Source organism: Rhamphochromis longiceps, linkage group LG15, assembly GCF_057381845.1.
Source record: "Rhamphochromis longiceps isolate RC_006_pf linkage group LG15, R_longiceps_female_GT1.1, whole genome shotgun sequence".
NCBI lineage: Eukaryota > Metazoa > Chordata > Actinopteri > Cichliformes > Cichlidae > Rhamphochromis > Rhamphochromis longiceps.
The window spans coordinates 26643085-26657598 of NC_140571.1; the positions used below are offsets into that span (position 1 = coordinate 26643085).

General features: G+C 42.9%; 1 protein-coding gene across 1 annotated transcript; it reads left to right on the forward strand.

Annotated features, from left to right (window-relative positions):
* Window positions 1-2180: 2180 nt before the first annotated feature.
* nt5e (5'-nucleotidase, ecto (CD73)) lies at window positions 2181-12941 on the forward strand. Its single transcript, XM_085382766.1, has 9 exons — window positions 2181-2906; window positions 4850-5072; window positions 6080-6268; window positions 7770-7967; window positions 9343-9497; window positions 9791-9899; window positions 10052-10201; window positions 11625-11825; window positions 11904-12941. The coding sequence occupies exons 1-9, from the start codon at window positions 2580-2582 to the stop codon at window positions 12077-12079; spliced, it is 1728 nt and encodes a 575-aa protein (XP_085238892.1). The 5' UTR covers window positions 2181-2579; the 3' UTR covers window positions 12080-12941.
* Window positions 12942-14514: the final 1573 nt, after the last annotated feature.

Sequence of the window (14514 nt, forward strand, 5' to 3'; positions counted from 1 at the left end):
CTGGAAGAGCCTGGGCCTGGTGGCTGCTGCAGGATCCTGGGCCTGGTGGAGCAGGAGGATCCTGGGCCTAGTGGCTGCTGGAAGAGCCTGGGCCTGAGAGAACCAGGAAGAAGGATTTTTCGAGGCTCGCCAAAACTTTGTTCCGTCAAGATCCTCTCCTTCCTCACCCTTCCTTTGTCCAGTTCAGCTTTTGGGATTACTCTGCTGCCTCTCTTCTCAGCCTCCACATTCTCTTCCGTGGTATTAACCACCAGCATTTATGGAAACACTGATATACCCTTTTAATAGTGATATGACAGCATCTTGATATACTTGTCAATTATCTAACAAACCTTTAAACAAAACAGGGAGGTAGAAGCTCTCAAATGACCTGTGCCATCAGGGGAAATTAACGCTACATGAAGCATTTCTCCAGGATCTCCAGGATCTATTTAGAGGACACTAGTGGACGTTAGAGGAACTGCAGTTTTTTAGCACATCTTTCAGCTCTGCAGGTCACACCCATTGGAACGTGCTTCAGGTAGGGGTGCTGCGGGGAGAGCTGTATAAATGAAGTTTTCTAATATGATGGTGGGTTTTAGGATGAAGTCAGATGTGGAATAAAAACTAATCTTGGTGTCTTTTTTGAAGTCTCAGGTTTTTTTTTATGAATGGAGGAATGCACTACAAGATCAAACTGAGCTCTGTGGGACCGATTACACTCTTGCTTAAGAAGGAACTTTTCTGTCCAGCAGGGTTTGCACACTTGGTCTGTAAACCGGAAATCTCACCACAGTGAAATTTCTCACCTCTCTTTGTATTTTCTTTTTGTAGCTGTCTAAGACTCTGAATGCAGGATTATTCATTCATTCATTCATTGGAACTACCGTACAGACAGGGCAATGAGTTCTGGAACAATGACACATTTCTCTGTGATCTCTGCTCAGGAATTACAGTTTAGTATCTTTCCATGAAACTCTAAAATAAAAGCTCCAAAGAAAGGTCATTGCATTGATGGAGGCCATCATTAGGCTGAAAATTTAAAATAAACCAGAGAGAAAGCAAACATTTTAGAGGTGGAAAAATCAGAATGTCACTGAGCAGCTCGGCAACAACAAAAGGCCTGAAAACGTGCATGATGACAGAATTATTTCTGTGCTTAAAAAAATAACTTTTAACCCACGAAAGTGATGCTCGAGGGGCCAGAGTATCACTGTCCAGGTCTACATTCAAGAAATGCCTTCATGAAATACACAGACTTTACAACAAGGTGCAAACCGCTGGTTACACTCAGGAGTGGGAAGGTCAAAGTTCACAAAAAAGCATCTAAAGAGCTGTGCAGATCTCCAGAAAATCCTTTGGACAGTTGAAACCAATATATAAATCATTTTGACAATAAATGTGGAGATTATTAGATTGTTGTTTCACTGCCACGGCTGCTGTTCCCTTTCCAAAAGCCTTGGTGGGGGAAAAAAGTGCTACGATGGATGCATCGTCTTTATTTCAGGAGGCCATAACCGTCAATCACCCCACATCCGACCACCGCAGATATGTTTCATTTTGGACAAATAAACTCTTCCACATTTGGTTGTTTGTCCTTCTGACCAGATGCCGCTTTCTGCTACATCGCTATTCAGTTCATTTCAGTTTAGTTTATACAGCGCCAAATCACAATAACAGTCGCCCCAAGGCGCTTTATATTGTAAGGTAGACATAATACAGACAAAAACCCAACAATCATATGACCCCCTATGAACAAGCACTTTGGTGTCCAGGGGACTGGATAATAAGGACTGATAAAAGGAGGTTTGATCCTTATATTTAAGGTTATGTGAGAGTGGCCGGTGTTCCTACTTTGGTAAAACATCCTACCGTAAGTAGTTTATGCACATTTCTGCTGTCACAGAGTCATTCCAGCACAAATGTAAGTAGGTATGACGGTTTGCCACTTAACTTTGCCCATCAGAGTATGCTTGTAGCTCACATTCATAAAGCCAGGATGGTTTGCCACTTCATTTTACCCGTTAAAGTGTGCTTGTAGGTCCCATTCAGAAAGGTAGCATGGTTTGGCACGTATTTATACCCGTCAGAGTATGTTTCTAGCTCTTATTAACAAAGGTAAGATGATTTGCCACTGAATTCTAGCTGTAAAATTATGCTTCTAGCTCATATTCACAAAGGTAGGATGGTTCGCCACTTAATTTCGTGTTGTGCGCATGCGTAGAAACAACGGGTAGGATGGATTCCCAGAACACCTGTTCGTTCTAAGAAAACTGGGCACTGGGTCTGAAATGTTTGTTGTTCTCAAACAGTGAATGCAGCACGTTTATCAAAGTCCGTGAACTCAACATCACACTGAGTGTTTCAGAACAAACATCAGGCGAATGTGAAGAAAGTTCAGAAAAAAGCAGGGATCGAGCATGTGTCCTGCCCCACAGTTCAAAGAAGGCGAAGCTCCAAAAAGATGAAAAACTTGCTCCAGGTTCTCATGCTCTGTTTGCCCCCTCACAGGGAGCAAGTAGCGGGTCTGAGGGCGGGGAGGAGGAGGAGAGGGAGCCGCCGTTCTCCGGGCTCCTCCTGCACTGTTTTTGCGCGCAGCGATGGAAGCGGTGTGCCTGCTCCCCCTCCTCCTCCTCCTGGGATTCTCCGTGTCCTCGTCGGCGGTCTGGGACCTGGTGCTGCTCCACACCAACGACGTACACGCTCGTGTGGAGGAGACCGACGTTAATTCCGGGAAATGCGGCGTTAACGGGCAGTGCTTCGCCGGCGTGGCCCGGAGAGCCACGGAGGTCAGCAGGATCCGCAGCACCGAGAACAACGTGCTGCTCCTGGACGCCGGGGACCAGTTCCAGGGTACCGTGTGGTTCAACGTCTACAAGGGGGCCGAGGCGGCACACTTCATGAACAAGCTGCGCTACGACGCCACGGTAGGAGCGCCTCCTGTCCTCCCCAGCTCCGCTGTTCAGGTCCTGTAGATGCTGGGTTAACTGAGTAATGCTGAGTAATCAGATTACTCTCTATGGTAGTGATCGTAATTACCCGTCCCACACAGACATGACCCCCCATCCACCTCCTTCATCTGCTCTCTGCTGCCAGACAAACAAGGATGGGGGGGGGGGGGTCTAATGAAGTTCAGTGGAGGACTGAAATTTAGAAAATGTTTCTGAGCTGATGAGATCCAAAGTTTGAAGAAAAAAGCACAAAACAGGCAGAGAGCGAGCTGCTTACTCTGGAGAGCACAGCCACATGTGCACCAGCTCAGAGGGGTGAAACAGAACATCTGACAGCCCGAGTGCATGGTGCTGCTGTCCCTGAGTTAGTGTAAGAGCTGAAGCATTCAGACGGTCTGATCTGATAATTACCCAAATAAATTACTGCAAGATCCTAATTGCTTTTATGCCTTTAGGGGCTTTATGGAAATCTTAGTATGAAGATGAAGAGCAGGAATATAAGCATCTCAAACACAATTTTGATCTCTGCAGAGATGGTGGGGTCCAATCATCGTGCTGGTTTTAATTGGGAGAGGCAGACGCAGGACTGCACTCAGTGAAAGGCTTGATTTATTGGTTCAGGTTTAAAGGCTGCACTCGATTTTAATTCATCTAATTATTCAGCTTCTTCTCTCTTCTGCTTTTTAACTCTCAGACAGAATCAGAGATCCAAGTTTAGAGTCTCCATTTAATTTACTTTTGGTGGGTAACAAAAGTACGTTTTTATTGGCTCAGCAAGTCTAAACATTTCGTCTTTTAAATTGTGAAAGTGGGAAGAAGGATTTGTTTCTAGCGGCCAAGAGAGCTAAATGTTACACAGCTGAATACAAGTTCATGAATGAAAAATAAAAACACATTACATTTAATTAATTTATGTGAAAATATGAATGACCTCACTGAGTACACAACAAAGCAAGTTTCCATAAGGCAAAACAATTTGCGGCTTGGTGAAACACTACGCCCACTTAAACTCACACCATCCAAATTTAAAGGTCATCTTTACCCCCGTCAAAGGTTTTTGGTTTGGCCTGGAAACTCCAGCTCATCTCCTGTCATCGTTCACCTTCAGAGGCTTCAGGGTGTTTTACTAGACGTTTCTGCACAAAGTGTCACCTCAGCAGCTGAATTCAAGGTGTACAATCCTGCACGGCAAACTCCTAAATGAGCCCCCTCCAGACTTAAATGTGGCCGGTTCCACTAACTCTGCTGTTTGGTCTCCGAGTTGTTTGCTCAACTCTGATCACCAGAAACAGAAACTACACCAGCGCAGTTTAACAAGGTTAACGTTTTCTTTGTATGAAGGTTTGAGGTCTGTGGTGAGTTTATAGAAGCGCAGGAAGTGCACACAGAAAGAAGAAAGGAGCTTTATAGATCACGTACGAAATCATACAGAGTACAACATGCAGTGACATGTGTCGTGTCCGAGCTGCGGACGTAGCCGCGGCATTCCATGGCTTGGTGTTTTGGCATGGGGGGCCTAGCCAGGACCCTTACTGTATACTGGGAGGGAATCTGACTTGCGGCTTCTTACCACTACACCATCCAGCTGCAGCAGGATTTTTATTTTAGCCCCAAACACTGAAACAAGAAAATAATTACATTTTCAGAAGAAACTCTGTCTATATAACCAGAACAGGTTCAAAAGCAAGAGAAGGTTTTTCATATGAAAGCAATGTTTGAGAAGGTTCCGTGGTTTTAGTTGGTGAGTGGACGGCTTCATGGCCATGGGTGATGTGAAGGCAGTTATGGTGGTCCAAACCAGAAGAAACTGAAGGACAGAGCGTGAGCTTAGTTGGTGGGGTGTTTTGAGTAACAACCAACTTCTGCTGATCAGTTCGTTCTTTGTCTCCAAGCTCTTCATTCCTTGTTTTCTTTTTCAGGTTTTTGGGAACCATGAGTTTGATAATGGAGTCGAAGGACTCATGAAACCGTTCCTGGAACAGATCAAGTGTCCCATTCTCAGTGCTAACATCAAACCGGACCACACTCTGAACGCAACGTTTGGGATCACTTATTTACCTTATAAGATATTTACCATTGGCAGAGAGAAGGTGGGCGTGGTGGGGTACACCACACAGGAAACACCGGCTCTCTCCAAGCCTGGTAAGTGGCTCCTCTGAGCTTCTGACACATTTATAGTAATGTGAAAAAACTCCCATGGAAACTGTTTAATGGTTTATTAATGAACAAATACATCAGTGGATGTAGTGTTTTCCTGTGAAAGGAAGTAACTGGTATCGGGAACTGGGATCACGCTTTAATTTGGAAAATAACACCACAGCATTTCCATGAGGATTAAAACCCAAGCTCTGAGTTGGGCCTTTCCATAATCCTCCATTCATCTTATTTATTAAGATCCTTTTAAATCAGGTTACAAAGTGTTTCACTGGACAAGATTGGAAACAACCATCAAATAAAACATCTAAAGTACAATGCATTTTAGATGTGTTCTGGTAATGACTGCACCCTGGCACAGTGGAGAAACCCCACAGCAGAACATTTCCACTGCCATGCTTCACAGTTGCTGTGAAGTTCTTCTTAAAGCTCTTTGTTTCCAAAAAAGCCAGCTGGGGCTGTGGCCAGACAAGAAGACCGTTGATCCATCTGCCCAGGTCACATGACTTCAGAAGGCCCATTCTGTGTTGTAGTCGAGTATTTATTTCCCCAGGAAGCTTCCCGTGGAGGTCAGAATTGTTCAGATGTGCCTTTGACACGAAGACTGCAGATCTGCTGGCGATGTTTTGGGGCTACTGAAGACTTCTGTGTTTGAATGAGCTGCGACGGCCGGTCCCAGGTGTTGGAACGTGCAACATTTATTGTTCCTTACAATGGGATGAATATACTTTGTCTAACTCGAGCTGTTAAAACATCCTTGTCTGTTGGCCACCAAATGGTCTTCAGGCCTACATGAACACTGAAATAAGGACAGGACATAGAAATACTTTGTTCTTCTTCCTCTTCACAGAAGTTTGTTGGTCACAGCAGAAATAACTGTTACTTATGATAAATCACAGATATAAATATGAAAATAGTGCCTGTGCTGTTTTTTGGATTTGGCTGAAAAGCAGACAGACATGCACAAACTGACCGGTGCCAGTGTTTCTCCCCAGGACCTCACCTGCAGTTCCTGGACGAGGTGACCTCTCTACAGGTACAGGTGGACAAACTTCGGACTCTGGGGATCAATAAGATCATCGCTCTCGGTCACTCTGGCTTCACTGTAGATCAGATGATCGCCAAGAAGGTCCGTGGGGTCGACGTCGTCATCGGCGGACACACCAACACGTTCCTGTATACAGGTAGGAAGGCGGATAAAGCTGTCACATCTGCCACATCTGTCACCTACACTGTGGGGCTCACACTATTACTGAAGGCTCAGGCAGTTTTTAACGATTTAAACTGATCAGCAGGTTATTTAATGCATTTAAATAAAGTTTATTTTGCTTGTTTTTATGTTTCTTTTTTTAAGTAATCTCTTTCAGTGGTCTGTCAGTGTTGTAAGTCCTACAATGCTGATTAGCATTATAGGCGAAACAACAGATTTTACTTAGACGGGTAAAATCCTCCTCATACCTCAGCTGATTTTGCCCTGTTAATGGTCAGGCGGTAAAAACAGTGACCTGATTTTTCATCCAACCAATCTTAGTTTTGTTTTTTTGATCTGCTGCTGTGGCTCTGCTCTTTCATGCATCTTCATGAGCAAAATCATTTACATCTTGCTTCATGCATTTCATTCTCCCGCAGTCCATCTCTGTGAGGCATGTCTTTGTTTCTTCATGGGAGGAAACTTTGAGTCTTCATCCCTCTGGCTCGCTTTGGAGTAAACAGGCTGTCTGTGCGAGTGAGCCTCTTATAAATAACTCTGAAGTGTTGCATGTAAATGGGCAGGACGAGGTTTGGACCTCTAACTGCACAGATGTTTTCCTGCAGTGTGGAACTGCCTTCACTTAGTGGCTTGGGCAGCGCTTCATCACTATTTGGGGATCAGGAAGGAAGAGAGTCCTTGAAGTCTTCCTGTTGTGCTGATGTTGTGCAGATAAACCTGCACAGCGAATTGGACTTGTGTTTAGACAGCCAAGCATCATTAATCAGCGTTGGTTAGTGGATATTCTAAACGTTGCTCTTTTTAGCCTTTAGCTTCTTCGTGATGGTAAACATTCCCCTGGAAGTGTCACGAATGCACAGATTAGACCTCAGACAGTGAAAGGATGTTACTGAAGAACAGGAGAGTAAAAAAGAGAACTGTTTGGAATTTCATTGAATGAATGAATATTTATAAGTGCAGATTTCACATCTTTGTCTCGGAGTGATGTCATCAAACTGAGTTGATATCAGACTAGAAGAAGCTCTTTGAGCCGCCTGCCCAGGTCACATGACTTCAGAAGGCCCGTTCTGTGCTGTAGTTTTGAGGCTTCCTTCCAGGAAGATTACCGTGGAGGATGAATCTTTTCAAATGTGCCCTTTGACACAAAGAGCTGAGAATGTTTTGGGGTTCCTGGAGACTTCCAGGTATTCTGAAAGCTTCATTTGATGCAGTTTCATCCTTCATTTTTGAGAAACTGCCGCGTGATTAAGTGATGAGATGTTTAGACCATTAATGGAAGACCAGCTGACAACAGTCTTTACACTTTATGATGTGAATTACTGCTTTTTAAAAAGTGTGGTGAACATGTTTTAGTCGTAGGGGAAAAAAATCTGCGTGTAGTTTATATTCAATGACTTCAATAATTCAAGTTTATATTCAGAAAACTTATCGTCTTTTACTTTCCATCTTTTGTTTTTTTTCTGCTGTTTTTCCAGGAACTCCTCCCTCTACTGAAGTCCCAGTTGGTACATATCCCTACATGGTGACCTCAGAGGAAGGGCGAAAGGTTCCTGTTGTGCAGGCCTACGCCTTTGGAAAATATCTGGGTTACCTGAAGGTCTCTTTTGATGATGCTGGGAATGTAGTGAAGTCAACTGGAAACCCCATCCTCTTGGACAGCACCATCAAACAGGGTAATGAAGCAGAGTCTGCCATCTTTGTTCTTCGTTTTCTGTTTTTTACCAGATTCTTAGTGCCGTCTTTGTGCTGTTGGAGGATTTCTGATTGTAGTTGTCACAGGGTGACAGGGCACATGAGGGATCTCTGGCGTCTTTTGTGGATGTTTTGCCTCAGCAGCTGAAATCTGAATGTTCCTTGAGAGAGTTTGTGGGATCTTTTATCTTCTACTTGGTGCAAATTGGACAAATCTGATTGGCTGTCACATTTAGAGCTCACATTCTCTGAATGTATTTTGCCATTTTTGTGCTACGGTTCTGATTTTAAATTTCATGAATAGCACAAAAGCCCCTGGGACACCCTCCAAGCTGCACAGCTGTTGATGTTAAAAGAACATGCTGTTATGCATTAAAATTGTAGCTTCTACCCATTTCTATTACTGTGCTACAGAAGGCGTATAAAAGATGAGTGCGCTCACTGTCGCCGCCGTCTTTTATTAGTGTAATGTTGGCCGTAATTTACATAGCAATCAAATATCAAACCTTCTTTAGTATTCAGTATAATTTGAAGCTACAATATGATACCATCAGTTCATCAGGAAAGTCATTAAGGTCCCAGATAAGGGAGATATTTGTCTTTTGCAACCCCTGCTGATCATTAGCAAGAATCCAGGTTAAAGGCACTTCCATACTGACTTCATTGTTTAGATCCAGTCTCTATGTCCATCTTTTATACTTGCTATGCTGAAAATTGTGGATTATGGGGAGAGTAAGGACTTATTAAATGTGCTGGTTTCTATGTAGCATCTTTTTCTATGTCTTTCTATCCAACACTCACGGTCTAATGAATGCAGGCAGTATCTTGCCCAAAGATACTTTTTGGCCACCACCAACCTTCACATTAGTGGGTGGTCTGATCCGCCTCCTGAGCTACAACCACCTCTGAGGATCCACACTTAAAGTCCTCATCTTGTCATTAACCCGAGGATTCTGTCTGGAAGTATTTTTATCAGAATCAGAATCAGAATACTTTATTGATCCCTGGGGGAAATTATTTTTTGTTACAGTGCTCCATTTTAAACCAACATTAAGACATTATGACCTTGTGTATGCTTGCAAATAAAATTAGCTGCTGTCATGTGCATATACCAAAGCTCTGCTTTTTGCAAACAGACATCTTTTTTTTATCAGATTGTTTATTTTTTTTTGATATCAGAAGATTGTAAAACAGAAGCAGGGAGCTTGGATGGAGTGGAGTGGATTTTAGTCGGTCAGGCAGAGTGGGTTATGTAAATGATGTGTAGATTAGGAGCTTGGTGTCAAAGCAGTAACGCAGGCATTTAAAACTGTTAACTGCTTGACTGTTTTTAAAACTGAATAATGTCTTGCACAGATTCGGAGGTGCTGGCTGATGTGGAGGAATGGAAGAAGAATCTGGCCAACTACTCGGCTCAGGTGGTGGGAAAGACTCTGGTCTTCCTGAACGGCTCGACTCAGGATTGCCGCTTTAAGGAATGCAACCTGGGAAATCTCATCTGCGACGCCATGGTGAGCCTTTAGAGAAATACTATTACTATTATGTTCCTCCTCCTAGCTCTCAGAGGCTTGTAGCTGAGGGTTAGCAGTTAGCATCATCTCCATGAATCAAACTTCAGACTAACTCCAGTTTAGCAGTTTAGGCAGTGCTATCTGTTCCAAAGTTCCAGAACTATGAATTAAACAGTATAAAAGCACTATAACAACGGCTAGCATATACATCTGTCAGAGGTGGAGAAGTTGTAGCAACATGCCATAGATCCACGTGTGACCGAGGAAATCTGCTTCCTGTTTCTGTTCCTCAGCTCGACAACTACATCAGCTTCTCAAATGATGTCCAGTGGAACCACGTCAGCGCCTGCATCTTGAACGGAGGAGGCGTTCGGGCATCTATCGACGAGCACACGAGGAATGGTGAAGTCAAATAAACAGAGCTGTATTTCATGTGCAGAGTCAGAACATTGGGACAACCTGTTATTGACTACTTGGGATTTTTCTTCAAAGCAGTTTCTGATTTGTGTCAAGAGGATTTTATAAAACTGTTTTCTGTGATGGACTTCCTGTAGGTTCAATCACAATGGAGGACCTGATAGCCGTCTTACCCTTTAGCGGAACCTTTGACCTGGTGGAGCTAAAGGGCTCCACGCTGAGGAAAGCTTTCGAACACTCGGTGGAACGATACGGCCAGAGCACCGGAGAGTTCCTTCAAGTGTCCGGTATCTGCACGTTTACATCTACTCTGGTTATTTGGTTCATACAGAAATATCAGCGTTTTTTTTGGCACACAATTTTAATTGATGTCCAGTGGAACCATGTGATCTTCTGACTTTTACTCTGGTGCAGCTTTGAAGTGCACAATTGTGATTTTGTTGGTACAAAAACTTATGTCATTGCCCTCCAGCGCTTTCACTTCATAATTTCAGGTGGTCCAATATGAGGTTCAATAGGTTACTCAATGTCACTATAAAAGCCATACATTCTCTGATGTTCCCCTTCAACATCATCTTCCTGTGTATCTCTGTACAACTTCTGTACACCTCCACAAAGAGTAAATGAGCTAAACTTATATAAGCATTCTTTTTACTCTTTACATCCAGAACTGGGTCTGATCGATTGCATCTCATTTTGGACAAATTCAATTTTTAATATGACGATGGTACCGGATGGGAAGAGTTCAGTAAAGCATCTAAATCTGTTGAACCTGAACTTTTTTTGAGAAACCCTGAAGTAGGAAGAAATCTTTGTGGGAACATTGGGTTTGCTTTAGATAATAAAACCATTCGATAACATTTCCACAGCCCACCCATTCCTGCTGCTTTGGATTTGCTCTCCTTTTTAAAATACCTGCTTGTGTTCAGCTTATGAGAACAGTTTTTCGCTCATCCGGCCAAAGAAACAATGAGCTTAAGCCATTTCAAAGCGACTATCTCTCCAAATTTCACAGTGGCGCCCGCTGCTATATTATTGGTCAGAATCTAATCAACTTCTATACAGTGTTCACCAAATGGGTTTTCACCCAAACTGGCCACATTTTTTTGTTTTATAAAAACCTGTGAATTGTAAAGGATCCTGAGCCACATGAGCTACTGCATCATTGATATTCTGGTTTAAAGTTACAGTCTTCTTCATTCAGATGAAGAACTGTGAAAGTTTGACCTGGAAAGATGGACTCAGTGTACATGTAGATGGTGACATTACTTAGTTTTTAGATTGTGCCATCAACATTTGCCTCATTGAGAAAACTTAAAGAAAATTCTTGTCTTTTGCAAGGCAACAGAATCTGAAGCTATGAATAACGTGGATGTACAGAACATCAGCTACATTTGATAGATTGTACCCTACTTACTTAAATCCAGTGTTGAAAAGCACAGCGTGCCTCAAATGTTGTCCAAGTACTAGAAACCGGGCAAGAACTTAAAAATATCATCATCTGGTTGGTTTCAATCAGGATCTATCTGACCCAGGAATTAGTCAGCACCAGAGAGAACCTGAGTACTCTGTTGTGTCAAGACTCTTTCACCACATTATACATATTCCTCATGTATAAGGAGCTGGAGAGAACGTTCTCTGTTCTTACTCTCCGGCTTCCCGTACAGTACATCTGATTCAGACTGATAGTGTCTCTGTTTCCTCCAACAGGAATTCGTGTAGAATTTGACCTCTCCAAACCACCGCAGCATCGCGTCAAAAGCCTCAGCATCCTTTGCACCAAATGCCGCGTTCCTGTCTATGAACCCGTCGAGAATGAGATGGTTTACAAGGTGGTGCTGCCGTCATACATGGTGACAGGAGGCGATGGATTCTCGATGATCAAAGACGGGTTCCTCAAACATAACAGCGGTGAGGGTTTTGTTAGTCTTGCGCTTGGTTTAATGTTTTTCCAGCGCTTCTTTTCACACTTGTTTCTTTTGCTTCCAGGGGATTTGGACATTTCAGTCGTGTCCAGATACATCACACAAAGAAAACAAGTTTATCCCTCTGTCGAAGGACGCATCAAGCTGTACAACTCAGCTGCTGGACTTGAGGGCCAAACAGCTTCCCTGATTTTTATGGTTTCACTCGTGCTTCTCTGGAGTTTCCGTGGAAACATCTAACTTTTAAAAACTTTTTTCAAAGACAGTGAAACCACGACGGATTAAAATAACACCCTGATGTAATCATGTAGGACCGGGAAAACTTTCTTCATAAAACCCTGACATTAATGACTAATACTTTTTTTATAACGAAAAGGGAAGCCAGTGTGGTAATACCTTTCACTTCCCTCTAGGAACAAATGTGGACAAAAGTGCAAAAAACGCAGCCAAGAGTTGAAACAAGTGCTGCGGTTTCTCCAGTAATCACTGGCAGCCTCGAGGGGAAAAAAAGTGCTGTGGTCAGAAGAAAAAGTGTAAAATATCTTTTGTGTGTAGCTATAACTCGTCTTCCGTATACTTTGGCCTCAAAATGAAATCAGCACCAACAAGGCTTTTTGTGTTTGATCTTTTTTAAGCTCTGCTAACTGTGAGATCCGGAGGAACCATCAGACTCCCCCACACCACACCATTAGCCAAATACCTGCCTACTGTGGCAGATGCACAGTGGTATTAATATTTTGCACATTTGGGTACTGACGGGTATTGCACTGCTAAGCTGGACAGTGCCGCCATTTCATAATAAACATATGGTAAAAACTGAGTGTGCGTGTTGAGTGTTTAGCTGTTAGCTGGTGGAAAGCTGGTCACTTGGTCTTTCTACCAAAATGGACCAGAGTGAAATACAGAGATTGTGTGTGTTTGTGTGGTGTGGTGGTGGGGACTTGCATATATTAGATGTTTCAGATCATCAAACTTTTTTTTAACATTAGACAAAGATAACCTGAGCAAACAGTTTTTAAATTGTGATTTCATTTATTCAGGAAAAACAGCTATCCAAACCTACCTGCCTCATGTAAAAAAAAGTCCCCCCATGATTCATGAATTGACTGTAATAAAGAAAATTTTTTGAAAAAGTTTAGTTTCACTGCTACACCCAGACCTGATTACTGCCAGACCTCTCAAGAAATCACTTCAACAGAACACATGGATGACTCACCTAGGTGGTCACAGGAGAACCAGAATAACATCTGAACAACTGCAGGCCTCACTTGGCTCAGTTAAAGTCAGAGGTCATGATTCAAGAATGAGAAAGAGATTGGCCAAAAATAGCCTCCGCGGGAGAACTCAAGGAGAAAACCACTGCTGACCAAAAAGATCACAATGACTCGTCTCATATCTGCCAACAAACATCTGGGAAAATATTCTGCGGACTGATAAAGTGTTTGTTTATCCACCTTGAAGAATCACCAGTGAAGCACTTCTTTTGATTATTTATCAAAGCATTGAATGATTAAGACAGTTCGCTGCAGCCAACTTTCCAGAAGAGCTTAGCCTCCCTAGCAGTTCACAGAGCTTTATATGAGAATGTGCATCTATCTAACCAGTTAAAACTGGTGGAATGAAGCTGCTTGTTTTTTGCAGGCCCTGAGCTAAGAAGTGGCTATGATGGATATCAGGCACCAGTCATCGTGTCTACAACTGCCTCAGCACATTCTTTTATACTGATATGTCTGCAAGTAATTATTCAATCAGTGAAAAACTAAACATTCTATTAATCCCGAATGATAATCAAACCCAAAGGGATTGATACGGTGGCCCTGAGAGGCCAAACGGACTGCAACTTCAGAAAACACTTGCAAAAAGAAAAACACCTGCAAAAAGAAAAACATGTCACTCCTGGTCCAGGAGTGACATGTTTAGCCGCTTGTTCTCCTTAAATTGCTGGCTGTCTGAGTGGTGTCCCAGAAACGATGTGGGCTTCATAGATAATTGGCAAACCTTCTGGAGGAAACCTGGTCTTGTTAGGAGAGACGGCATCCATCCCACTTTGGATGGAGCAGCTCTCATTTCTAGAAATATGGACAAATTCATTAAACCCCCCAAAATATGACTATCCAGAGTTGGGACCAGGAAGCAGACTTGCAGTCTTACACGCCTCTCTGCAGCTTCTCTCCTCCTGCTACCCCCCAAAAACCCATCTCCATAGAGATTGTGTCAGCTCCCAAACAGACAAACTAAAAACCAGCAACAAACAACTTAAACATAAACAATCACAAAGGAAGAACAATACAGTATCCACATCTGAACCAAAGAGTAAAACAGTGAAATGTGGATTATTAAATATTAGGTCTCTCTCCTCCAAGTCTCTGTTAGTACATGACTTAATAATTGATCAACAAATTGATTTACTCTGCCTTACAGAAACCTGGTTGCAGCAGGATGATTATGTTAGTTTAAATGAATCAACACCCCCGAGTCATTCTAATTACCAGAAATCTCGAAGCACAGGCTGAGGGGGCGGTGTGGCAGCAATTTTTCACACCAGCCTATTAATTAATGAAAGACCAAGACAGACTTTTAATTCATTTGAAAGCCTGATGCTTAACATTGTCCACCCCAGCTGTGAAACTCAGAAACCAGTCTTACTTGTTATCATCTATCGTCCACCTGGGCCT

Bases quoted from the DNA above. Each gene is read 5' to 3' on its own strand.
- nt5e (XM_085382766.1), top strand. From the start codon at position 2,580: ATGGAAGCGGTGTGCCTGCTCCCCCTCCTCCTCCTCCTGGGATTCTCC. The intron at 2,907-4,849 runs GTAGGAGCGCCT...TTTCTTTTTCAG, and splicing joins AGCTGCGCTACGACGCCACG to GTTTTTGGGAACCATGAGTT. The intron at 7,968-9,342 runs GTAATGAAGCAG...TGTCTTGCACAG, and splicing joins GGACAGCACCATCAAACAGG to ATTCGGAGGTGCTGGCTGAT.